General features: G+C 40.7%; 1 protein-coding gene across 5 annotated transcripts; it reads right to left on the bottom strand.

Moving 5' to 3' along the window:
- Nucleotides 1-27,668, bottom strand: EIF4B (eukaryotic translation initiation factor 4B). Of its 5 annotated transcripts, none has more exons than XM_059935955.1 (15): nucleotides 27,564-27,668; nucleotides 19,261-19,398; nucleotides 17,773-17,981; nucleotides 15,665-15,781; nucleotides 13,730-13,784; nucleotides 12,912-13,046; nucleotides 10,075-10,212; nucleotides 9,799-9,972; nucleotides 6,141-6,369; nucleotides 4,660-4,772; nucleotides 3,854-4,067; nucleotides 3,266-3,321; nucleotides 2,584-2,692; nucleotides 2,240-2,312; nucleotides 1-2,099 (listed from the first exon to the last, which is right to left on the bottom strand). In XM_059935955.1, the coding sequence occupies exons 1-15, from the start codon at nucleotides 27,574-27,576 to the stop codon at nucleotides 2,022-2,024; spliced, it is 1,851 nt and encodes a 616-aa protein (XP_059791938.1). In that variant the 5' UTR covers nucleotides 27,577-27,668; the 3' UTR covers nucleotides 1-2,021. The 5 variants fall into 5 exon arrangements, with proteins under 5 accessions (XP_059791938.1, XP_059791936.1, XP_059791937.1 ...); XM_059935953.1 differs by having other exon boundaries at nucleotides 1-2,102; nucleotides 27,564-27,667; XM_059935954.1 differs by having other exon boundaries at nucleotides 1-2,102; nucleotides 2,584-2,689; nucleotides 27,564-27,667.
- Between the last annotated feature and the right edge of the window lie 219 nt (nucleotides 27,669-27,887).

Raw genomic sequence — 27,887 nt, 5'->3', positions numbered from 1 at the left:
TGAACTTTAAAGATCAGATTTATTTGGAGAAAACAAAAAACCCCACAACCTAAAGGATGGGATTTTACATCTCAAGACATCTCCCAGGTATTAAGTCTACAGATTACAAATCATTTTCATAGAAGATATTTTTGTACAAATTTTACATGTATTGAGGAGCGGGTCATAAATCCCTGTTTGTTTTAACAGGGTGGCAGGGTAGAGGAATGGGGGAAAAAAAACAGCTTTTTTGGACACATCTATTTGGAAGGAGCAGACATGAAGAGGGCAAACCCTACTTTTTCATCATCTATAGCAAATGGTTAAAAAAAAATACCCTCTCAACCTTGGGTATCTCTAAAAGCCACTTCCTAGCTACTACCCACTCCAAGCCCATTATTTAAAGTTACTTCACTTGGTATGTCTTTTATGTCCACTGGGTAAATGATTCATTATGCTCACTGCTGCAGCACTCATAAACCAACACCCCTGCACGGCTGTAAAGGGTCTAACCTAGGACTGATGCGAGAAGAGGCCAAGATATCTTTTCTCTGCAGGTACCAATATTGCCTGTAAGGACACCATCTGTTGAGCTGACAGTACCAAGGTGCACATAAAAGCAGGCAAGTAAAGCTACTGTGTTGCAAGAGAAGCCAGGACCTTGTGAAATTGTTCTTCTCCATTATCATTTATTCTCTCAAGGGGATGCTAAAAAAACAGAACCAAAGAAACCACACATTGGTCTCAGCCACATTATAAATCCAAACATTGGTGTGGGATTTCACTTAGAGAGAAGGAAACTTTTGTTTTTTAAAAAGCCCCTCAAACCCCAATTAAGGTTGTAAGAAAGGCTCCCAATTTAACCACCCTCGCTCACCACCTAAGACTGGTAATTCTAAAGTTTTCTGAGGTGTAAAAGGGGTCAAAGCAGCAGGAGCACGAATGGCTGGAGGGAAGGAGTGTCAAAACATGAAGGAGCCAAGATTTGCTTGAGAAAAAGCAGTGATGATTCCTCACTGGACAGCTCCCAGGGGCTCTAGAGAATGCTTAGGAAGTCAAGTATGTGACTTAAGTAGAAGCTGCCTGTGGGAAGGTTAACAGGAAAGAGTAGCATGAGGAACATAAGACGATGACAAGAGTCTAAATTTTTAAAGCTTTAAGATTTCAACAGAATGTGGATATATTTGAACTTTCAGAAGGGATAGTGTTTAAGAAAGGGTGAAACCAGGACACATAAAAGACCTGGGAATTCCCACAACCCCTAAGTGCTTCCTGCTCCAGGAGGTAAACGATTATGTGTTTATTGGAGGTCATACCATTTTCCCTGTTACTGGTGCAAAATAATTCATCAAATCCCCAAGCTTCTTTTCAAACCACGATTTCCCCATTTACTTTGGTCACCAAACAGTCCTATTCTTCAGTGGCCTGTAGACTCACTCCCACCTACCCCCCTGGGGGGCACAAATGAAGGAACTCCCCCTTAGGCTGGCCCCAGTAACTCAGAATTAAATAAGAGGTGGGGCTGGCAGCCTCCTGGAGACTAAAACAACATCAGAGACTAAACCTACCTTGCCAAGAATGGAGAATTTATTCAGATACTGTTTGCGAATTCATGTATGCCACAACAGGATAAGAATTAAAGGTAGAAACCTCACACTCTTCCTCATACCTGCCTACTGCCCAACTAGATTCCAGACACTGCATCACTATCACTGCCATCTTGCTAAACGGACGCCCCTAGGCACTAATCACACAGGCAACTGCACGTGTCATAAAAATGCACCACAACTTTAAACTTACAGCATTAAAAGCTGTATGTCTCTCTCTGGCTACATTGGTGATTCTCCAGTTAGTTCAATATTTTAAAGGCTGCAGCAGCATGCAAAAGAATTTCATTTCGTTTCTTTTTTTAAAAAAAAAAAGTTAAGAAAGGTCTCCAGGAGATGGTGAGTTTTATTTTGTCTTGTCTGGATAGAGGTGTGATTTGCTCTCGAATGTTCCAGGGTGGTGAGAGACTAGGAGAAAGCACAGAATGCAGAGGTCTATTCGGTGTAATCTTCTCCCTCATTTTCATCTTCACCATCAACGGCAAGAGCAGCATACTTGCTTGCAGAACTGAACTTCTGTAATAGACAAGATCGATAAGAACAAGCAGCAATGTCTATTTCCAACCACCCTGTTTGCAGCCCCAAATGTACAGGATTTCAATGGCAAAAGTAAGCTACAAGAAGTTGAGGGCAAGCAAGTCTTTGACACTCACAGAGGCTGGACTTTCTTCAGCTTTCTTTGGCTCAGGTGCAGATCTGGAGTCTTGATCCTTTTTGCCATCTTTCCTGCAGAGACATGAACAACTTTAGGAGAGGACTCTCCCAACACTCACAAGCAGTTCTGAGGTACTGAATAGGCACCTCCAATCAACAGTTCTGGCTATCTGGACATTTTGTAATCTAGATTCTCAGAATTGTAACTGACTATATTGGTTGACTTTAATGGGTTCACAGTGGGAGATCTGGCAAGGCTTGGAGAACCAAGAACTTCCTCATACAAAGACACAGGTATCTAGCATCAGATCAAAGATTACAAATGAGGAGGGAACACACGTACCTATCTGACTCCTTCCAGTGGTCTTTGTTCCCTCCATCTCCTGGACCACGGCTGGAATTTCCACTTTGGCCTTTTGGGGCACTCACCCCATCTACTTTATTGTCATCTGCTTGAGTGGAGACACAAAAATAAATGGAAGTCAGTAAAATAAACACTCTCCCTCTCCCAGGTTTCCCTTAAGCTGAAGAGAAGTGTGCCCATATGTACTGAGGGAAATAAAAACTACCCCCAATCCAGATTTCCTTCCTAAGCCCTTCTTCCCTTCTATTATCAGACACAGTCACACACACACACCGCAAACAAGATCCACTAAAAAATTCCACCGTGGGGTTATGCCATCATAAAAAGCAAAGTGGAAATAAGGACTATGATGCTGTGTAGTGACCTTGGCCTTGCAGATGGCAACATTTCTAATCTGGACTGAGCATGTCAATTTCCTTCCGATTCTTTTTTTTTCCCTTTCAAAGAAATGTTCTACCAGGAAAGGGCAGGGCTCTATGTTTTCTCCAAAGAGGCCACTCCTGCCCTCTACTGGCAAGAAAAGGCAGACAATCAAAGAACCTTCAACACAAAAAAATGGGTGCAAAATACAATGATATTCAGTATTTTGTGACTCCTCTATGGGGACTTTTTTATTTAGGCCTCTATCTGGGCGAATAACCTATTCCCCTCTTGGCCTTACCTTTCCTTACTGGTCCTTCCTCAGATGGTTGAGCTGGAACTACTTTCCCTCCACCACTAGAAGGAAAACATGTAATCACATCCATCAGCTATCTTAGGGAAGGAACAGATAAGAAACTTCTACTTCAAGTGAAGTTTTACAGAGAACCAAAAATACATACTTAATGCTGTGAAACATTAAAATATGGGAAAGCAACAATGAAAACAATTATGTGAACTTGACCAAATGTCATGTCCTTTAGAATCATCGTAGTCATGCTAGGTTAATCTTATCCCTCTACTTTACAAATGAGAATCCTAAAACTTAGGGAAGTGACGTGACCCCCAAGGCCGCACTGCCAGAATGTGGCATTGGTGGGTTCCGATTTATAGTGTGTGCAGATTGAGTCACCAAAGTGATGTTAACCAGCTATCAAAACTCCAGAAAACTGAACCACCGGCACACCACAGAATTTGAACTATGACAGCAAAAATGGCAGAACTTATCAGATGCCATAAGGCCAGTACCCCACAGGGCACCGTCCACCATGATAGCACAGCACTGAAGAGTCTATAGCCAACCAACTGCTATGTTTCCAAGCTGACTCACCTTGTAGGGGACTGCTGCTCTGTGTCTGAGCTCTGAGATCGAGCAGGAGGGTTAGAACTTCGCTTCACCCAAGCATTCTCCTTTGGTGGAGGGGCTGGCATTACCTTTAGAGGCTGTTCAGGTTTGGGAGGCTTAGAAGTTGGAGACTGACAGTCTTCCTCTTTATTGGGTGTTTCATTTTCTAGAGACTTCTCACTCTCTCTCCTTCGTGCATCTGTGAAGTCAGAATGGGAAGGTCAGAGCATCAGGAAAAAAGGGCTTATTGGACAACAATCTATTAAGACCTCAACAGAGTGGCAAACGGTCCACATCCGAGTTTACTGCTTTCCATCATTATTCTTAAATACAGACCTGAATTTGATTCCCAATAGATAAAATTATCCCCAAACTGGTTTCCAAATGTCCTCTGGTGAAAATGTTTTACTGATGCAAGAGAAATAGGAAAAATAATGACACTCCAAGGATAGCTATCTGACCTCTCTTAGGAATGAGAATTCTTTACTTTAGGATTATAAACTTTCTGTATTCTCCGTGTTAGAACGTTGGTACTTGGAGAAGGATACATATATGTGTGTGAAGGGGACCTACAATGAAATTGTAAACTCGAGGAACCACTGATCAACTTCCACATAGAGGCTCAACGCACATGTGCACACACACCCATAACAAAAGTCTCTTCTGGTACACATTTCTCAGACTTTTCAAAGCAGATGTGAAAGTCAGATCAATCCATGCTAATACTCCAAAATCTCTGCATAATTTGGTTATGGATAGGTTATGGAAAAGGGCAATAATGAGATACCCACCCTGGTCTGACTTACTTCTGCCAGATGTGGCTGAGGTCCCCGTTTGTGATGACTCACTTCCTGTCCTCGATCGTTCCCGTTCCTGAGTTTCTTCACTTCGCCAGCTTGGGTGTCTGTATAAAAGAGATTTACAAAATACATCACGTCCAGCTCAGTGAAGGCCACCCTGGACCCATGCCGACCCCTCAGGAACTATCGCTTATTAATATTTTATCCTGCTGGCTTTATTTATGTGTGGGTGCACGCACCTGTCTCTTTTGCTCAAACCGTTTGAAAGCGGCAGACATTAACATTCTTTGGTTCTAAATACAGGTATCCCCTGCTTTTCCGAAGTTTCCTTTATGCCACTTCACTTTTACAGAAAGATCCATATATGCTGCTGCTAACCGAAAGAAATCCAAAGAGGATTTCTGCTTTTACAAAAAAAAGATGAAAAGCGAAAATAGCATTCAGCGATTGTTTTGCAGCAAGCTGTTACCTGTTAGCAAGATGTGCCCTAAAATAACTGCTTCTTCACTTTACACCATTTTGGCTTATAAGAGGTTCCGTAGGAATGCTCTACTTTTGGACAGCAGGGAAACAAGTGCCTCAGCAAGTGTCAGCTAGGGTTAAGAACATTCCCCTACATAATCTACGACTCTGCCCTCCCTTAGTGGTAACACAATTCCGCAAATTGCTCAAAACCAGGCCTAGCTTTTCAGCGTATTATAGGAGGTGTCTACCCTATTGGATGTCATGCCATCTTTTTAATAATAAACATTCCTTTACACTATCCTGAAATAACAGATAATATAACCAACATACACACAAATAAAAGTAACTGGAAAATAATTTACAGCCTACACTTAGTATCAGTGAAAACATTTTGTCTACTCCATCCCTAATAACTTGAAAAGGGGTAAATCCATTCACCTCATTATGGTGTTTTACTCTATACAATAAAGCAGCGTTTGGCAAATTTTTTCTTAAAGGGCCAGATAAACTTTATTTATAAAAACAGGTACAGGCCACAATTTGCAGACTCTTGTATTAAAGTACCACCAGGGCCCAGGAGGCCTTTTGAAAATCATGAGGGATAAACAACAACTCTTCATTGGGTAAAGAAACTTTCCCACACGCTGCAGACCACCTAGCAGCCCCACCCCACACGCACTAATGATAAGTGACAACCAGTAACACCCACATGAATTTCCTAAGTGCCCCCTGGGGATGTAAGCCCCCATTAAGAATCACTGGATTGGGGACTTCCCTGGTGGTCCAATGGCTAAGACTCTGCAATCCCAATGCAGGGGGCCCAGGTTCCATCTCTGGTCAGGGAATTCGATCCCACATGCCATGAATAAGAGTTTGTGTGCCGCAACTAAGAGCCGGCACAGCCAAATAAATAAAATAAATAAATGTTAAAATAAAGATTCAGGATTAAAAAAAAAAAGAATCACTGGATTCATGGATGTGAAATCCGTAATACAAGACCACCTCACCTCTCCCGAGGCCGTCGTTCTAGTTTTGGCTCATCCAGCTGACGCTGCAGTTTCTCCTGTTCCTTCTGTAGCCGCTCTTCTACTTCTCGTTCTCTAGCAGCTGTGTCAACAGGCTTTGCCCCTCCAAAGATAGAGGCTGCTCGACTGGACTGGGATGTGCTAGCAGAGGAATCATCTTCCTTAGGAGTACTCCGAGGCTTTAGGTTCAGTTTGGGTCTTTGGGGGGGACCTAAGTTAAATGAAACTCTAAGTAATAGTTTTTGAAAATCATCAGAAGCCGATGGCTGAAAGCCAGATTTCCAGACATACCTCTTACGAAATGCTATTTGGGATTCAGATTAGTGAGTGGCCTAGCCAATCCAGCAAAGGTAAAAAGGGAGATCATTAAAAAATGGGTGGCCCAAAGAACCAAGTCCAATTAATCTTTCCACTACCACATCCATGATGCAGTACCAGACTGAGGGAAAGACTAAAAACAGTAAAAATTTCAATGGTAAATTAAGCATTTATCATGATTACTATTATCTGGGGGAAATTTTTTGACTATGATAACATATTGGATGAAAAGTATCTTGTTAAAAAATGTGGTCTGGAAGATGGATTGCTTCAGTAGGTTAAGACAAACTTGTAACAGTATGATGCGGAAGGCTCTAGTTCTTATATTCTTATCTCTGTGTATAATATAAATTTGATGGTGATTCATAGGGCAAAGCATGCAACACCGAACATTAGAATATAAACTGTAAGGGAGTCTGACTTCTTCCTGGATCCAAGCTGTCAGAATATTTCAAGATAAACCTAAGTGCTTCAAGGATATTGTATTTCTCAAAATCAGTGTTTATCCTAAGTATTTCAGACACAAAATATATAGAAGATATAAAGAAAGCCTGTGTACATCAACCACCTGACACCACAAAAACCACTGAAGCCTCCCGATAACATGCTTAGTGCTGTGCTGTCTTCTCATAACTACTATGCTGAATTTGGTATCTATCATTCTTACGTGTGTCTTTGGTCTTTTACTACATATCTATGTATCTGCAAACAAAGAGGGTATTGTTTAGCAAGATTTAAATTTTCTACAAGGGTTTTAAGTTGGTAGTTTATATAACTTCCAAGATACATTTTTCATCTGTATAACTCTGCGAAGGGGCCATTTCCTATGTGAATAGGGTACAACTGGGGTCAGAAAGAGGAACTCATTGAAGTCACACAGCTAACACCTGGTGGACCAAAGAATGAAATCCATGTTACTGAAGCAACTCCACTGCTCCTCCCACTATGGTACACAATGTCTCCTTCTTCCTTTGGTAATTTCGTTTACCTACTCAACAAGTAATTGGAACACCTATATTTCAGATACCATGCTAACGTCCGGAATATGATGGCTGGGCAGTTTTTGTGGAAGGGATGGAGACAACACTGAAGAGGCAGAGCAGTGAAGGCCCTTGTATGTCAGAGGTACAAAGGGATATCTTTCAGGCCATGAAGAGACAAGACAGGGTTTTAGAAGGAGGAGAATAACCTAATTAGATATTGTTCCAGAAAGACTACTTGGACCAATGTGAAAATGGAGTGAGGCAGGGAAATGTTAGTAACGTGGGCATAGCAATGAAATCTGAACAGAGATAGTGGCAGTGACCCTGAGGACAAGGGGGCACAGATCTTAGAAGGAATGGGGGGTTTGATCATCAGGGGGGAAGGGGGGCTGGAAATCAGGTGTACAGCCATTGGGGGAGGCAAGAAATGGCATGAGAGGCAAAGGTCAGTAGTCAACGAAGACTACATCTGAGCCTCTAGTTTTCTCACAAATGAAGGGAAGATGATAACTGTGTATCTACCACATAGAATACTTAAATAATACCTGTATGAGCACTCAGTTCATTGTTGGTGCAGCGTAAATGCTCAATAAATGTTAGCTATTACTTCCAGGTTTCTTGCATGGAAACAGAGGAAACAGGTATCAGCAATGCTTTTAAGAATAAATTTTAGGGACTTCCCTGGTGGCACAGTGGTTAAGAACCCACCTGCCGGGCTTCCCTGGTGGCGCAGAGGTTGAGAATCTGCCTGCCAATGCAGGGGACACGGGTTCGAGCCCTGGTCTGGGAAGATCCCACGTGCCGCAGAGCAGCTGGGCCCGTGAGCCACAATTTCTGAGCCTGTGCTCTAGAGCCTGAGAGCCACAACTACTGAAGCCCGTGCGCCTAGAGCCCGTGCTCCGCAACAAGAGAAGCCACTGCAATGAGAAGCCCGCGCACCACAACAGAGTAGCCCCCACTCGCCGCAACTGGAGAAAGCCCGTGTGCAGCAACGAAGACCCAACACAGCCAAAAATAAATCAAAAAAAAAAAAAAAAAAAAAAAAAAAGAATAAATTTTAAAACTTTTGTTTAAAAAACTGGAAACGTTACAACTTTTTTGTTTGAGGGAGGAATAAAGACTTTACCACACAATTTCAATATGGCTCTGATGACTTGTGCCACCTCACGGTGTTTTATTAGTTATCTAGGTCTATCTTCCGCAGGGGATTATAGGAGATGCTGGATATAATAAAGCACTTGGGCTAAGACAGGGATATTAAAACACCAGGTTTGCTGTCTAAACATAATTACAGAGAAAAATTCTGGGGCCAAATACCTTACTTTTATTTATTTTATTTTTGGCCACACTGTGTGCCTTGGGGAATCTCAGTTCCCCAACCAGGGATTGAACCCAGGCCACGACAATGAAAGCCCAGAATCCCAACCACTAGGCCACCAGTGAACTCCCAGATACCTTACTTTTAAAATGACATCACTTGGGCTTCCCTGATGGCGCAGTGGTTAAGAATTCGCCTGCCAATGCAGGGGACACGGGTTCAAGCCCTGGTCCGGGAAGATCCCACACGCCACGGAGCAACTGAGCCCGTGCACCACAAGTACTGAAGCCCGCGAGCCTAGAGCCCGTGCTCCGCAACAAGAGAAGCCACTGCAATGAGAAGCCAGCCCACCACAAGGAAGAGTAACCCCCGCTCGACGCAACTAGAGAAAGCCCGCGCGCAGCAACGAATACCCGTTGCAGCCAATAAATAAATACATACATAAAATGGCATCACTCAAGTCAGAACAAATAGTGGCCTTTTATAATACTTTTTGAGAGATCAGAGTTGTAACACAATATATGTTTTATATAAATGATATAATATCAGGGGCATAATTTTAGAATAGGTACACTGACATCTCACCATTAATTAATGAGTATCAACTATTTGGTATCAACGGCATTGAAATAAGCAACACCTGGTTTTTAACGCACAGTGCCAACCAATTACTGGCTATGAGACCATGTTTGAGTCTCATTCCTTCACTTGAAAAATGGGGCTAAAACAGCCTATTTTAAGTGAGATCATACTATAAGAATGTCTGGCAAATGCTTTTTCCTTTGTTTATTCAATTAAATTTTAACTGAAAAAATCTATATGCTAAAACAGGTTAGAACTAGACTTCATTTCCATTATGTCCATTTTTATCTAATGCTCTTTCCATTATGTTCCGATGCAATCTTTACTATGTGTAGGTTCTATCTGTGCCCACTTAAGGGGTTTGAAACATAACTGAAAAATTTCCAACCAGTTACTCTAGTGGTAACGCCCCATTAAGTAAGCAAAAGCAAATGATTACCTCTATCATCACGCCTATAATCATCCCGAGAGTAATCATCTCTGGAGCTCCATGACCGGTCATCTCGTCTGTCATATCTGTCTTCATAGCGGTCCCCACCTCCTCTGAAGTCGTCATCCCTACGGTACCCACTACCAAATGCTCTTCTGCCACTGCCTATCCTGGAATCATAGCCTGTAAACATATCCCAAATTGTGATCATCACACTGGAGGGGAGAAGGCAAGAAAGGAGTTCTTAAAAGAAAGCAATTTAACTTAATTGTGTTTTACAACGACCTCTATCATAGTCTCTGCTGCCTCGGTCATCATAGCGATCTCGGCCCCCGTATCGATCCATGTCCCGGCGTGGTCCATCACGGTAACTGTCCCGATACCCATCACGATATCGGTCTGAATCATAACGATCTCGAAACTCTAGAGAGGAAAGAGACAGGTAACGTCATTCCTTTTTCTTTGACACCTACTGATAAAAACAAACATAGCCCATTAGTCAGTTTGCTTCCATGACTTCATATTCACTGCTGTGTCTGTTTTTATTAAAGAACAAAAAAAAACAATTGCATTATATCCAAGGTAGAAGAATCTGTATTGAATTAAAGTTTCCTTGGTATTTATTTTAAAAAGTTCTCCACTAATTCAATAAATGTTGCCAGGCTAACAATTTAGGAGGGAGTTAGGGGGGAGAAAAATCTCTATACAGTGGTACTGCCTTATGTGTGGTTTCATATATATATATATACATATATATATTTTATGTATGTATGTATGTATGTATGTATGTATGTATGTATGGCTGTGTTGGGTCTTCGTTTCTGTGCGAGGGCTTTCTCTAGTTGCAGCAAGCGGGGGCCACTCTTCATCGCGGTGCGCGCGCCTCTCACTCTCGCGGCCTCTCTTGTTGCAGAGCACAGGCTCCAGACACGCAGGCTCAGTAGTTGTGGCTCACGGGCCTCGTTGCTCCGCGGCATGTGGGATCTTCCCAGACCAGGGCTCGAATCCGTGTCCCCTGCATTGGCAGGCAGACTCTCAACCACTGTGCCACCAGGGAAGCCCTGGTTTCACTTTTTGAAGTTTCAGTTACCTGTGGTCAACCACAGTCCAAAAATTTTAAATGAAAAATTCCAGAAATACACAATTCGTAAGTTTTAAATTGCGTGCTGTTCTGAGTAGCATGATGAAATCTCGTGCCATCTCCCTCCAACCTGCCCGGGACGTGAATCATCCCTTTGTCCAGCATATCCACGCTGTACAGTACAGTACAGTAAGATATTTTGAGAGAGAGAGAGAGATCACATTCATGTAACTTTTATTACAGTATACTGTTATGTATAGGAAAAAACATAGCATAAAACATAGGGTTCAGTAATATCCGAGGTTTCAGGCAACCAGGGGGGTTCTTGGAATGTATCCCCACAAGTGGGGGGGGGGTGGGACTCCTTTATATCCCATAATGAACTTCCAGGATTAAAGATCTGAATACTAAAAATGTAAGCACAAAGCACAAGAAAACGTAGTTGGAATCTTTCATGCCTGATACCAAAGAACCAAAGACTACCTAAAAAGTTTAACATGGAGGGAATTCCCTGGCAGTCCAGTGGTTACGACTTCGTGCTTCCACTGCAGGGGGCATGGGTTCCATCCCTGATAGGGCAAGTAAGATGCCGCAAGCCACGTGGCCCGGCAAACAAACAAAAAGTTTAGCATAGAAAAACAATACACATACCACAAATCTGAGAGGCAAACAAAATGAGAAAAATATATGTAACATATGACAACTGGTTAACTATCTGTTACTGCTTAAGTAACAGAAACTAAAACGGGACATTGTTTTCTACTGCCCAAATGGAAAGGTTAAAATAAATGATACATCTTGTATTGGTGAAGTTTAGCACAATAAGTCAATTCCTACCCTGCTGAGTTAAAAATAGTTCAAAGGTCTTGAAAATTGTTTTGGAACTATGTACTAAAAGATTTAAAAAACATGTATACCCTCTGGGCCAGCAATTTAATTTCTAGGAATTTAACCTGAGCAAGTAACCGGACACATTATACAGATATAAATACAAGAAGGTTCTTTGGATTGTTGTTTATAATATTAAAATCGTTGCATGCTATTTAGCTTCAGGTGACACGTCAGAAACCCAGATTTTTATATGGAAAAAAAAAAAAAAAAAAAAACTCCTCAATGTCTAAACATGAACCAATTAAAAAACAGAACAAAAAAACTTAAAAGACATTTTGAGTTTGTGAGTAGGCCTAAGAAATATCTTAGTTTTATGACAGCTTCCTTTTAAAACAATGGTTTCATTTTGCAAAGGACATCATTTTGTCTACGTGAACATTCATCTGCAGGTAGTTTAAATTTTAAAAATTAAGGGACTTCCCTGGTAGTCCAGAGGTTAAGACTCCGCGCTTCCAGTGCGGGGGCACGGGTTTGATCCCTGGACCGGGGCGGGGGGGACGCAGACGGACAGGGGGACGACACTAAGACCCCACAAGAGGCTTGGCGTAGCCAAACAAAACAGGTCTTGAATTTTATCCTTGTCGTCACATGTATGTTATGCTATCAAGTATTCCATTATATAGACAAACCACTACTTAGTCATTTCTTTACTCAACAGTAGGTTCTTTACATTAAAAAAAGAAATGACAGTGTTGAGTCTTTCTTCATGTATTTCAATAAAGTTGTATCATTTTCTCCACAAACGTTTTACAAAGATTTTATTGGATTTAGGTGGTGTGTGTAAAAGTTGTAATTTATCCCATCTCCTACCCCATGACATTCTCTACTCCCCTTCTCTAAATTACATTTTATTTGCATATTGTTTCTCTCCCCTGGTATAAATAATGTCCAACAAAGACAGTATTTTTGTCTGTTTTGTTCACTGCTGTATCCTGAGCTTACAAAAGTATCTGGCACGTGGCAGACATTTAGTATTTTTGAAGGTAATGAATTTTCTGTTATTTTAAAAGGCATCTTAAATTTTTTTTCTGCATCTACTGCTACCCTCCCCTTTATCTGCTATTGTGATCATCTACATTAACACATTTGTCCTATTACAAAACAACCCCCCAGAATACACAAGAAACTAACTAGATAAAAATGAACTTACTGTCTCCAAAGCTATCATCACCTCTTCTAGGTGGGTAGTCATCAAAGCTGTCTGTAGCAGGACGGGCCCTCCAGTCTGTATCTGTTTTGTCAGAATCCCGATTTCTATCTCGGCCAAAAGAACGATCATCCCTGTCTACAGATATATAAAATGAAAAAACACAGGTTAGCTCACAAAAACTTTTGCCAGATATTTCTCATATGCACAGAGGCCCCCTCCTGCCCCCACATACTGTACTTCTTGATTACACCACAGCGTCATCACGAAGTCGCCCCAGGCCCCATAAGTGTACTCTCCAACTCAACCAAGTGACTCCCTTCCTCACATTTATTCCTACTGCTTTAATGCTTACCTGTCTCATCTTCTGTATAGGCATCTTAAAATTTTTTAAAGATACGCCAGGAACCCCCTGAAATATACATGAATCAGGCTCCTCTTGTGTCCAGTGTGCTGCTAGGTACGTAATCTATTTAGTATGTATTTAATGTTCATCTAGGTCAATCAGGGTTTCTCAGTCTCAACACTACCAACATTTTGGGCTAGACAATTCTTTGTTGGGGCGGCTGTCAAACGCATTATAGGATAGTCCCTGGATACTATTAGACGTTAGGAGCCCTCCCCACAGTTGTGACAACCCAAATGTCTCCCAACGTTGACAAATATCCCCTGTGAAGCAAAACCATCCTCAGTCAAGAACTACTGCTCAAGGTTAAGGTGGCCCCCACTATTTGCCTCTACTACAAGTTACTGGGGAAGGGCACCTCTGCTTTGTCTTCCCAGGACCATGACAAAACAAAACATTCAATCATCTTTCCTACCTTTATCCTGTGCTTGATCAGCAACGTCCACTCGAATTCTCCTGTTACCTAGAGACTGAGAGCATAGGACCATATTAACCAACCTTTTGCCCCATTATGCACAAATCCCATGAGTGACCTTGAACGTCTGGGCATAGCAGAAGCACTGGGGGAAGGAAGATAAAGGAAAAACACTGTAATCTAGCCAACACTACAATCTGTTGGCTAAAGAATCCTTTATAAAGACTTGAATATAAAATAACCCCTTAGAATTAACATTTAAGTTGGGCTTAAATGAATGTTAGGTCAATTATCTTACTATTTTTATAAAGTCAAACCTCACAGAATAGATTTAACTTTTTAACTATCACAGGCAATTTGTCACATGTAATAAATTAAAAACATTTTCTAGACAACTAGCTAAATAAAAGGTATTATTTGGGTCCAGAGCAATTATGCATTCAAACATTTATAGAGTCCCTACTATGCACCAGCAAAGTTGCATAAAGCATGGTCTCTGTTTATAATCTCAAGTTCTTTCACTCAGTATTACCTTAGGATAAATCAGTTCCTCCAGGATACCCTCTGATTTCCCTTTCCCACATCACTATTTATATACTTTGAACCCAATTAATTCTACTGATGATATTTTTCTCATTTCATAGTAGAATCTACAGTTGAAGAAGGGTAACAATGAAATTTAGTTAAGAACACCTGGAATTATATTAAATACCACTACGATGATATCTCTAAATACAAACTAACTCTTAAGTCTGGACCATGACAACATCTTATTTAACAGTCAATTCAGCAAACTTCAGATAATAACAATTGTATGGTATTCTTTTTCTTATTCAGACTGAGAGTTAAAAACTAGTAATGTTAATAAAACCTAAAATGACCTAAGAAAAACTTTCAAACAACTTTTGCTTTCCACATATTTAACTAAATACATGAATTTTATTCCTATTTGACATCTGCTTCAGATTATCATGGTGGTACTCAAGTTATGAGATAGGAAAAATATTTTAAGAGCAGTTGCTTTCAATCACGTCCAATGGCAGACATGGACCATAGAATTATGGCACAAATGGCATTGGAAATTGCCTTCTCAACGAACAATGAGAGGTTTCTGGAATTAAAAGAGAAAAAAACAGCCTTTTTTTTCTTTCGATATATAATCAGTTTGATTTCTAAAGTCACTCACTAGAGATAAAAAAGCAGTTCTTGGATTAGAAACTTCCATCACTAACAAGTAACTAAATGTTTCAATATCCTGCTCTGGCTAGCCTAAGAATCCCTACATGGCACCAATCACTTAAATAACTGTATTTCAATTAGATTTAATCTCCATCCCCCCTCATGTATTAACAGCTAAATCTCCTCTCCCCACTGAACCTCTAGTGTCTGGATTAAAAAACATCTATGGGCAATGTTACAAAGCAGGACTGAATGTTTACTGTCATTCTCCTGTAACAGATTCCCAGGAGCAAGTATTACAAATGACATCTTAGTGAGAAATGTTTCTGAGCCCTCTTAAAAATAAAAAATTACTTCCCTGAAAATGAGGTAATGCCTTTAAATACTAAAATAACATGATATTTCTATTTGCCTTCATCTGGTCATATTATTTTGAAAAAGCAAAGCCACGAAGCTGAGGCAAAGCTGTGAGTGAACTAACGTGAGATTTTATTAAGGACTTCGTGGTGGATTTCTTCACAATTTCCCACCTAAACACATTCCTGAATTACTAGGCCCTGCTGAACTTGCAGAAGGGAGGTGTGACGTGCTAGATGTTGAATGTTAACCGGTATATTGATAAATAATCCAGGCTTTTCTTTGTAGGTATTATGGGAATCTTCGAAATAGCTACTGACCCGGCCTAAAAACTATCAGTTTGATAAACACAAGAGCTGTTAGCTCCCAGCCCTCAACCCCCACTCTTAGTTTATTTACCTCTTCATTGAGGCTCAGAGCACTGAGCAAGGAATCCAGGTCCTCAAACTCAGCGTAACCAAAACCTTTCAACCTCTCAGGATTGCTGGGTTCACGTGGTAAACGCACTGCACTGATCTAAGGAGGAAAGAAACAAAAAATATTTCCTAATTAAATGCTCTTGTTCATTTGTCTTCTTCCTCTTTTTTTTTTTTATACCATTGTGTATGCAGTGAATTTCTCTGAAGAATACCCAAGAACCTGGCTGTCTCCAGGAGAAAAACTGGTACAGAGGGATACAAGAGAGACTTCATCGTATACCCTGTTAAACCTTTTCAATTTGAACAATATGAATTTAACCTTTAAGAAACTAAGGAGTTCAGTGTAACATTTCTAGTTTTTAGTTGTTTTTCAGTTAAGAGGAACTGCCTGTGTTCCACAATTAGTTTATTTCCAATTTTTGTCTCTCAGAAATTTGACACAGTTTCTGCCAAAAAATTTTCTGGGCAGTATATTTTTTGGCAAGCTGACTTACCTGAGAAACATTATTTACTGTCTTCATATATTAATAGCTTGGCTGAATCAAACACTGGATTGTAAATCCTCACCATACTTACCCCTTCTGCCGAATTCTGAGATGGTAAACCACTGAATTGTACTTTTCACTTTTTATGTCTGTTTTCTTACTCTTTTTACTTATTTCTTCATTTCTCCAATATTTTGCATATATTCAAGCTATCTTTTCCATCACTGATTTGATACTTTATTCTGGGCTCCTGAGATATAGATTTTGTCACAGTCACTTTTAAATTCTAGTTTAACTCAACTTATGAGGAGAGCAGGAAAAGGAACAAAATAAAAAGGGAATAAAATAAAAGGGAAGTAGCTACAGACCAATTCTAGAGCATAAAGGTGAAAAGCCTGAACAGGCCAGAGATTATTCAACACTCTACAGAAGAAAGAGGCTACCAGAGAGGAATCGAAAACAGGCCATACTTCTAGATATACTATATAATTAAACAGAGAGTAAAATTTGTAAGTTGTGATCAAAAATAATCACACAAGAAAAGCCAGCTACAGAAGTTGATGGCCCATTGCAGAGAACAGGATCTAGTAAAGAAGTCAACCAACATAGCAAAAGTGAAGGAGGATTGACATATATACACTAATATGTATAAAATAGATAACTAATAAGAACCTGCTGTATTAATAATAAAAAAAAAGCAAATGAGGGAGGGACTTCCCTGGTGGTCCAGTGGTTAAGAATCCACCTTCCAATTCAGGGGACGCGGGTTTGATTCCCAGTTGGGAAAGTAAGATCCCACGTACCGCGGGGCAAATAAGCCTGCGCGCCGCAACTAGACAGCCCAAGCACCCTGGAGCCCACAGCTAGAGAAGCCCACATGCCGCAATGAAGACCCAACGCAGCCAAAATAAAAAAGTGAAAGAGGGAGCAGATTCTTAGAAGAAAACTAGTTTTTAATGTCTTCTCTTCAGCAAAGACTGGAGAAAAACCCAATAGAATTGGAAATTATTACTCATTCTTCCATTTTTGAAATCCTAAGTATCTTTTCATCAAAGTTTAGAAAAAGGATTCTTAGCACCTCATATTCACTTTTTCGTCTTTCTGGAAACTTCTAGGTCAGTGTTTTCAAACATCCTGCCTTAAGCTTTTTAAGCAAGCCTGTGAATTCCATTATATGTGAACAGACTCTGTTAATAAAAACTACACATCTGCTCAGTTCAACGTATTCATATAAAAAATTAAAATGTAATTTTGATATAATCCTGAATGTCAATAACAGAATAGCTGAGTTCAGAGAAACTTTCTTCCACTTTCCAACGTTTACCTGGGTATGTCACCTTTAAATTTCATAGAGAAGGGATATATATTTTTGAGAGATTCTCTCCATATCAATAAGGTATTAAATTTGCTGATAAGACTGTCCGACTGGTTTTGGATGAGAACATTCTCAGCCAAAGGGCCTAAACACCACTAAATTACATACCTGTTTCTTCCAAGTATAGACACAACCTCAGAACCTTTCTCAACACAGAAATTCAGAGACAGTCACTACCCATACTGTACCCTCCATATCTAGTTAATTGCCTAAAACCTTTACACTTACATTTAATCCTCTAAAGAATTCCTTAATGGAGTCTTCTGTCACATCATAGGGCAGGTTCCCTAGAAAAGCAGTGTAGGGTGGTGATTTGGGAAGACGGCTCCGGTCGATATTGGGTTCCCGAGCAGCCCGTGGAGCAGTGGGCAGGATGGAACGGTCAATTGGAGGTGCCCTATACACGTCATCATCATTACTATGCCAAGTGGTTGAAACTAGGATAGAAAAGTAGACAGAAGAAATTAGAAGAAACTTCCCTTACTGTCACTGTAGAATAAGAGGACATATGCTAAGCGCCCAGTATTAAGCAAGCTATATCAGGAAATAAACAGATAAAAAGGGTAGGGGTTCAGCAATAAGGACCCTTTACAGACAAAATGCTTCTGAAATGTCAGAATCAGATAGCAATGCAAAGACTCAGTACTATTTACTGTCTCTTTGTTTCTAAGTATTTCAAGGCCTTTCAAGGCCCAGGCTTTTGTTAACAGAATCATAACTTATTCCTTATGCAGCAGAGAAATGAGAGAATATCAATCACTATTTATGGAATGTTACCATGTGCCAGGTACTTCATATTCATTATATCCCAACTTACCTTTGTAATAATTATGTGAGTTTGTTTCCCATTTTACAGAAAAGGAAACTAAGATTTCAGGAAGGTTTTGTAACTTGCCCAAGGTCACACAGATGGTAGTGCAGTAGGATGGTAATCTTAGTGGAACTAGGAGATACTGTCCATACAGCACTGCCCATGAATTTGTACTTCAGGTATGAACACTTACGGAAGATATGATCTAGATGAAATTTCTTGTTACAAAAGTAGGTCACAAAAGAAAAAGTATTCTTCCGTTTGCAATTAAAGCTTTTAGACAAAAATGATGGGTGATCAGACTTATGTCATACCCAATGATTTTATAACTCCTGCCTGTTCCTCGCTATTCCTTGAAGGCACAGAACTTATTCAAATGATACCCCAGTGACTCTTCTGCATTTTCCCACCATAATTCCTATTCCTATTCCTTTTCCTCAGACCAGTTCTGTTTACCCAGGGACACCCTGACTTCATACTAATAGCTCTTAGAACAAATTATTCCTTGACTCTTGAGTATAAAAGAGCATATAGATTATACTGCATATTACTTTATGAGGACATCACAGAATTTGAGACCTAAAATGAAATAATCTAGTCCTTAACTTTCCAAATGAAGAAAATAAGGCTTAAAAGGATAGTACCCTGAGAAAACCCTGTTACTGCAATAGCCAGAATTAGCACTAAGCTCTCTTGAATCACCACTTTAGCCCCTATCACAAACTCTTATAGCCTAAACCTAAGATTCTACAAAATACATAAACATAAGATTGCAGGTTCTACAAAATTAGTTAAGTTCCTTCCAAATTACAAGTGAGAACCAATACTGTGGAACAGATTTTGTCTAGAAGGTAATGAAAATTCCAAACGTGACAGAAAACAAAAGAAAAGTTAAGAAAAGTTACCATCTCCTTCTAGGTCATCTGTTTCATCAGCCCAGCTGACTGGTTTGGGGACATAGGTGCTTCCTCCACCAGTCCCTCCATCCTCAGCCAGGAAGTCTGTTAGGGAGATAGTCTTCCCCTTCTTATTCTTCTTTTTTGCTATTTTAAAAGGGCCAGAGAAAGATTATTCATCAATACTTGGGTATTTACAGAGCTGTACAATGCACTATTGTTAAATGTATTTATAAAGAAAGCAACAATAAAGGCCCATCAAAGGTTTAGATTGTGGTACATTTCTGTGAAAGAATTCCATGCAGATATTAAGGAGAAAGCACAATGCACTGGCACAGAAAGTCTGAGATGTGAAAAACAAAAAGTTACAGAATACATATTACGTAAGTCCCCCTTTTTTTTTTAAAAAAATTTATTTATTTTTGGCTGTGTTGGGTCTTCGTTGCTGCGCGCAGGCTTTCTCCAGTTGCGGCGAGCAGGGGCTACTCTTTGTTGCAGTGCGCGGGCGTCTCATTGCAGTGGTTTCTCTTTTTGCGTAGCACAGGCCCTAGGTGTGCAGGCTTCAGTAGTTGCGGCATGAGGGTTCAGGAGTTGTGGCGCACAGGCTCTAGGGCACAGGCTCAGTAGTTGTGGTGCACGGGCTTAGTTGCTCTGTGACATGTGGGATGTTCCTGGACCAGGGCTCGAACCCGCGTCCCCTGCATTGGCAGGTGGATTCTTAACCACTGCGTCACCAGGGAAGCCCCTATGTAAGTCTCTCTTGTTTAAATATACATTATGCATACGGATGGAAAGGGGTCTAGAAGGGTTTTCAAACTTACTCTGGGAGTAAAACTGAGGTGGGGGCAACAACCTTTTATTTCCTACTATATTCACTTGTGTATCATTTGAGATTTTGCAGGTTACTACATTTATTGCTCCTGGGACACAAAGAAATAAAACAAAATCCCTATCCCTAATAATATATTCTGTATGACACTTTGGAGAATTGTTTGATACTCCTTAAATAACCACATGAGAAAGGAATCATTACTATCAATTTACAGAGAAGGAAACCAAGTCTCAGAGAGGTTAAATGACCATCCTAAAGTTACAGCGATATTAGATGGCAGAGCTAGAATTAAACCTAAGGTTTTGGATACCAAGTCTAGGGCTCTCCCCCATGGGAGCCCCAGCCCCTAAGAAGCTTGTTATTAGTTCTATGGCAGGTTATCACAACCAGGGCAAATGTACTCACTGTCATTTGAAAGTGTTCAAATTGTAAGACTCATATACACAGCTCGATTTCTCTGCCCTCTAGAAAAAAAAAAAAAAAAGATCTCCTTCCCTACCTTAACACCGCATATGAAGATGAGATATTATACTAAAGGGAAAACATAGGAAATCCCTAAGAACCAACAATTTAAATGTTTCCCATGGTTATGAAATCTATAGGAATCTCTAAATGGCTCCATTTAGTGGCCTGACCTTGGCTCTTTAACTCTCCAGTCCTCAGAACCTCTGAGATGGCACCCATCAGCAGCTAATGCAGAAGAGCTGAAAGGACTAACTGAAGTTCTAGAACTGGCCCCTGAGAATAGCTGCGACATAATTAAGACAAAAAACAAGCAGCTCTGCTGTAACAAAGATCATTTGCATAGCTTTTATAATGATGAGTTCCTCCTCCATGTTCCAATTCTCAACAAATTTTCCATCCAAGAGGATGAAGAATCTGTAACTCGATGCACCATTTGCTTAACTGAATGAAGATTGTTCTCTCACCTGGTACCTGCCTTTCCTTTAAAATACCATTTTCAGGAACTAAAGACCTGCTAGCTACGAATGTTATGAACATTCTGGACACAATATGAATTAAATTCATATATAAAACAAAGGGAAAAGGGATCCCTCAGTCAAACTCTTACTATTCTTATGTTGGACTTGACCTCATTTTGCACCCTGAGATTATGGTCTCAATGTGCAAAACAGACAAACTTGGCTGTAATTACACAGAGAAAAGATGGTCTTGAATGTGAAGTTCCCATGTCTCTCTCAAGTGACTTAACACTAACCCTGCTCCAAAACTATAACTTATGATCACCAGGTTATATTTTGGATCTAGTCTATGCTTTGAAAGAAAGCAGCTATGCAAAGTTTAAGTCCTACAGCACTGATATTGCTCCTAGCTCATATGCAAAGGCCTAGGGGAAATTTTAATTTGAATAAGACATAAAGCATACCTCTGTGGTAGAACGCTTATAATATATAGGCTTATTTTAGTTGTCCAATTTAAAAATAAGTGTCTGGGACTAGTATGATGCTAGCTAGAGATCTTTACCTTCATGGGGCTTAACGTAGTATCATGATCTGTCTGGTCACTGAGAAAATAAAAATAGAATTGGTGGTCAGTCATACAGTGAGGTCAAGTCCAACATAAGAATAGTAAGAGTTTGACTGAGGGATCCCTTTTCCCTTTGTTTTATATATGAATCTAATACCAAAACAGCACAGTCTGGAATTAACCTGCCCTTTGGTCTGATTCTGGCTTACATCAATTTTCTAAATCACAGTTTCTCAACTTTTACCCCTTGACTCTTGACAAACAAGTCTCACACTCTCCTTTAATGTTATTTGAAATTTCAAAATAATAAATAAAGTATTATGACCAAAAAAATATTAAAGCACTGTTTTAGAATGTCTTTTCAAATCATACATCTCCCTCTCCCCTGATTCTGTGACTGGCCCCTCCAAAAACTTCTGGCTGAGAAATCACTGCTGGATGATGGACAGTCTTCAATTAAAGACAGGCTAAAATTCTTTCACAAGATCCCTAACTTCCATTTCTTTAAATCTAGCAGCAGCATTGACTCAATCACAATTAAGCAGCAGATTTAAAGGAACAAGCCTTTAAAAAGTAAAATGAATAAACCTAAGTGTTTGCTCCACTCTATTTTATTTCAGTAACCGAGAAACAATGTTATCTAAATTCTCCTTGTGCTTTGCTCCTTCAATATCTAGGTCCATTTCATGTTTAGGATTTCAACAATGTTCTCTTCTTTATAAGTAAAGCATCATTTAATGTTCTAGGGGTATCAATCCCTTGACACAATGATTGAACTAACTGAACTGAACTGTTTAAAATTAAGCAGGTCCAACTCTTAATTTTCTTTAAATCTTATGTGAATTGGTTAAAGTTAAACCAACCACCTAATAAACAAAACACATTCCAATTACTTAAGACCAAATCCACATGGACTAAGAGGAAAAAAAAAATATGTCCCAGAAATTTTATTAAATCCTCTAATTGCCTGCTTGTCTCATTACGATTGTATTTTATTCACTAAGTACTAGGTACTTGTGAAGGTCTTTATATACTCATCTAGGCTAAAGAAAAGATCTTACAATTGCAGTCTTCTTAATTAAAAAAACAAGCTTTGTTATGACATATAAAAATAAATACTACAACTGATCAGCTTAACTCTTTGTTTCTCAATTTCTGCACCACTGACATTTGAGGTTGGGTAATTCTGTGTTGGGGGGCGGTGGGGTGTCCCGTCCATTGTACGATATTTAACAGCATCTCCAGTCTCGACTTAGATGTCAGTAGCAACCCCCCCACCCCACTGTGACAAAAATGCCTCCAGACATTGCCAAATGTCCTCTGGGATGGGTGAGACAAAACTACCCATGATTGAGCACCACTGCTCTAAGTGGTATTTTCATATCAATAAATAAGTAGACAAACAAAAGGAAACGTTAGCCCTATATGAAGCACATCAGCAGAAAAGTGACTACATTAAACCAAGTCTTCAGGACTATCAGGCTGTAGCAAGTAAAAACGCTTCCTTTATTTTTCTCAGAATGTTTTCCTGTTATAACTCCATTGTATTAGTAATAAAAGCACCAACTGACAGATATTGGAGTGATAAAATCTATGGAAGTGCTGTTTTCCTTAAACAAAACAGAAGACACCTTAAAGTACTTTAACCAATAAAGCTTATTTGCTGTACAATGCAGCCCTACTTCTCCACCTTTCTTAAACTAGTATCTCTTATTTAGGAAGGAGAATTCACACAGCTCTTAACATTCAGATGAGGAGTTGTCAAAAATTTTCTTAATTTTAAATCTTGCCAGACTAAGTCCCACTTATTTTACAAGGTTATCAAGTCTTCTGAATGTGTTAGCAACTACAGACTAGAAGGGCTTCCCTGGTGGCACAGTGGTTAAGAATCTGCCTGCCAATGCAGGGGACATGGGTTCGATCCCTGGTCCGGGAAGATCCCACATGCTGCGGGGCAACTAAGCCCGTGTGCCACAACTACTGAGCCTGCGCTTTAGAGCCCGCGAGCCACAACTACTGAAGCCTGCGCACCTAGAGCCCGTCCTCCGAAACAAGAGAAGCCACTGCGTTGAGAAGCCCGTGCACCACAACGAAGAGTAGCCCCCGCTCACCGCAACCAGAGAAAGCCCACGCACAGCAACCAAGACCCAATGCAGACAAAAATAAATAAATAAGTAAACTTATTAAAAAAAAAAAAAAAAGACTAAGTCAGTCAGAAAGTGTCATAAAAACCCGTACAAAATCACAGCATTATTCATAATAGGCAAAAAACTGGAAACAATCCAAACGCCCACCAACTGAGGAATAGATAAATAAAATGTAAATGTCCATACAATGGATTTGTCAATAAAAAGGAATGAGTATCCATACATCCTACAATATGGATGGATGAACCCTGAAACATGCTAAGTGAAAGAAGCTAGCAACAAAAGTCCACCCACTATATGATTCCATTTATATGAAACGTTCAGGATAAGTAAATACAGAAACCCAGTAAGATTAATGGCTGGTGAGGGGAGAAGAGAAATGACTGCGAATGGGCAAGGTGTTTATTTCTGGGAAGTGAATCCTGCCAGTCTCCAGAATTAAAAACTAATTAACGATCAACAAATATTTCCTTAAAGAAACAATACTGTATAAATGCAATCTACTCAAATACCAGAGTGCCTAGAACTGAACTAATCTGCTGATTAGAGCCCAGCACGAAAAGATGTTTCATACAATGCAGTACAGTATCATGATGTTGAGAGGCTTCAACCTTTACTATGCTGTTTAGCAGAGTAGAGAATAAAGACTAAGTCAGGACCAATAAGCTCCACCACCTTGACTTCTATGTTCAGTTGTTATGGGACCTCTCTTTGTCCAACTTCTTCATCTTGACACAATCTGAGGAAAATGCCACACTGTCTTTTCCTTACCTCTCCACACTACTCAATTTGATCACTTACATAAAATATATAAAATAAGTGTCCAATACAACATCATGCAGATAGATCACTACACAAAGTACTTGCAGCTTTTCTGTAAGAGAGAAGCTATAAAAATTCAAGAATAACTTCTTGCTTTGGGCATTTTCCTACCATTAGGACCACAGCAATATCCATTACAAATCTAAGAAACTGACTTTGGTGTGTGCATTTATAAATGTACATACACATACTTAATTACAAACAAGCAGTTAAAAAAAAAAAACCCCAAAATCCTTAAGTTAATTCTTTCCCCCATGATCAGGAAAACAAATTCTAGGATGTTTTGAGACAAAGACAATGTAGTAGGGTATCCTATCTCAAGCTATACATGGTATGTGACATACCTCAAAGCTGTATAAAAGTATATACATTTTTTTAAAAAGTGACATTATTTAGAAATACGATGTTGTACCTTGGTACTTCTCTCTGTATTTGTACTTGAATTTTCATAAGGAGTTTTAACCTTGGCCTTCTGAATCTGGGTATCTTACTCCCAGAATAACAAACATGATACAGGAAGGAATATAAAAATAGGTAATACGTGAACAGCATATAATAGCAACCACTGAAACTATTTTTCACTATAAGGATCAGAATTGTATAAAAACAACCACTGGACACTATCCTCTCCCCATAAAAAATAATCAAGATGCCACATATAATTCTGGAAAGTGCTATGCAAAAGAAAGGCCTTGTGTGGGCATAGGTACACTATTTACAATCTCAAAGCAGTCTAGTCTCGAAAACTGTTAACCCGTATCAAATACATTTGATCCCCCATAGGTAAGGAGAGTAGATTCAATAGTCAGCTCTGGGACACCTCCTGTTCTTGAAGTTCAATAATGGGTCACACTGGATACTGGTATTACTGCAAAGAATTTTTGGGTCTCACTTAACAGTAAAAGAGGCCTATGAAGTTTTATCATGTATTTTCACCAAAAAAATGTAAGATCTGTTTTTTCAACAAGACACCAGGCACCCTCAAAAAGTATACTGAAAATACACTAATTTTACAGACTCATTAATACAGTCATCTGGGAATACTGGTCACTCAACCAAGTCAATGCAATGGGAAAGGATTCAAAGTGGGGAAAGAAATTTGATAGTTTCTCAAGGGCAGACTGTCAGATGCAACCTTCTGCCTGGATACTAGCATAAGTGTCCCTTACACATACTACACAAGCTAAAAAGATTCATGGAACCGAATGAAATGAGATGAGGGCTTCCAGGCAGGTAAAGTGGAAGAACAGGAGGAGACCTCACTAAGCACATCCAATTTAACCAGTCTGGATTTCACTCAACTCTGTAAAATGAAGGACAGATTGTTAATGGTGTCTTCCACCTCTAAAAATTCCACACAAGTTTTGAGAAAGGGAATACAGGCTTTTCACTAGATTATGACACTAAGCTATCAAGATGGCAAATTCAGGCCAAATAAGTAGTTCAGATGAAGCTCTTGGGCAGCATCCCAAACTTAGGGTGACATGGAAGCCAACCTTGTTAGTTCCAAGTTGATAATGGAGAAGAGTGAGAAGTTTCAAAGATTTCGACCTTACTCTGCCATCAGCATGCAGTGTGACCCTGAACGAATCATTTCATCTTCCTCAGATGGGAGACACCAATATCTGCCTATGTTATCTCACAGAACATCAAATTAGACAACATACATAAAAGTGCTAGGTCCACGTCAAGCGCTACACTAATAAAAGGTATTATGTTCAAATGCACCTCAACTCCCTCAAAGACATACATCTCTATGTAACAGAGGCGAGAAATCCTTGGTGAGAAATGAGTGTCCGGAGATAACAGTTGTTCAATAAATGTTTTGTAGAATGCAGGGTCATGCCAGCGAAAGGAGACCATATCTGCCAAACTAAAATTACTGCTACGAAATGTTGGCACAGCTCACTAAGTCCATCAGAAACGCAAGTAGACTTGCATGTCAGTGATATTCCCTCTCCCAAAGTCTAAAAAAGAAATCAGCTCCAACCACTAATATTCTAGTATTATTCTAAAAGCACCCCCAAGCACTTGTGCAAATATCTTCCAAAAAAAAAAAAACGCCCAACTCCACCACTGGGGCTATCAAAACTCGACCAAAATCAAAATGGAAGTTGTCAAGGAATCAGATCTTGCTCACCATCGTATCTCCAATACCTAGAATCGTGCTTGGCACGTATATAGCTCACACTCAGTAAAAATGTGTTGACTGAATAAGAAAAAAGCCTAGAAGAAATGTAGGTCTCCACCCTGTTTCTCTCCTCCAACACGTGGGCGCCCCACACCGGGTTCCCCATCCCCATCTAACTCCAGTAACTTCAACCTCCAAACCTAACACATTTGCCCTTGTAAAAATATAAGGGCCGAGTCACACTCTAACAGGGGAAGGTCAGAAAGTGGAAGAACCTAAAAAAGGAAGCAACACAGGTGCGTAAACCTTCCCATCTGGGCTCTCGCGCGTGCTTTTAAGGAACGCCCGTCTCCACCACCCTCGTCTCTTCTACCGCGCACGCGCACCGCCGCCTTCCCCGCCCCTCCACCGACTCGCGCTCGCGTTCTAACTGCCCCCCCCTTTATTCCCTGCCCCCACTCCCGTCCGCAAAGGCCTCGCGCCTCGGAGACCTGGTCTAGTGTGCACCCGTCCGCGCGCCAACCGCCTCTTTTCCTCCTCCACGCCTTCACGCGGGCATAGTGCTTCACGTCTATGAGAAGGCCTCACGTCTCCCGCGGCTCTTTCTGCGTCTCCTCCTCACTCCAAGTCAAGCCAGAGTCCACCATTGCTCCCAAGTCCAACCTCGCGCATACGGGGTGAAAAGAGTGTGAGGGGGAGGGGAAGGTGTCCTTCCCCTCCCCCCAAACATCCCGAGGCGATAACCTCACATGGCCTAGCCGCCAGCCTGCCGCAGCCCCAAAATCCGAAGGGAAGCGGTGCCGCCCACCCCCCGACTCCAGAGAACCAATGGATCAGGGTCGGAGAGTCGCTTCGGACCCCGGTCCTTGGCCGCGCTCGGCCGCTCACTCACCTGAGGCCGCCATGTTGGGAGAGGGAGAGAGAACGCAAAAGACCCGGATGAGGCAGTCACGTGATTATAGCGAGCGCGTCGGGCTAGGAGACGCAAAACTGGGAGGGGGCGGGGAGGCGAGGAGGGACACAGGAGGCGGGGCGGCGCTGCTCTAGGTTCGTAAAGCAGCGCGAGGAGGTGGCGCGGCGTCCGACGGGAAGACCTGCGCGACATGTGGCCAAAGAGGTGGGGCCTGGGCTGTCGCGAAACCCCACACGCTTTACGTAGGGCTACGCGCGGACGAGGGGCAGGGTCTGAGCCCGGGGCGGGGTCTCCTGATCCGCA

This window comes from Balaenoptera ricei, chromosome 10, assembly GCF_028023285.1.
Source record: "Balaenoptera ricei isolate mBalRic1 chromosome 10, mBalRic1.hap2, whole genome shotgun sequence".
Taxonomy (NCBI): domain Eukaryota; kingdom Metazoa; phylum Chordata; class Mammalia; order Artiodactyla; family Balaenopteridae; genus Balaenoptera; species Balaenoptera ricei.
The sequence above is the reverse complement of the archived record's forward strand: the minus strand, read 5'-3'. Positions and strand labels throughout refer to the sequence as shown.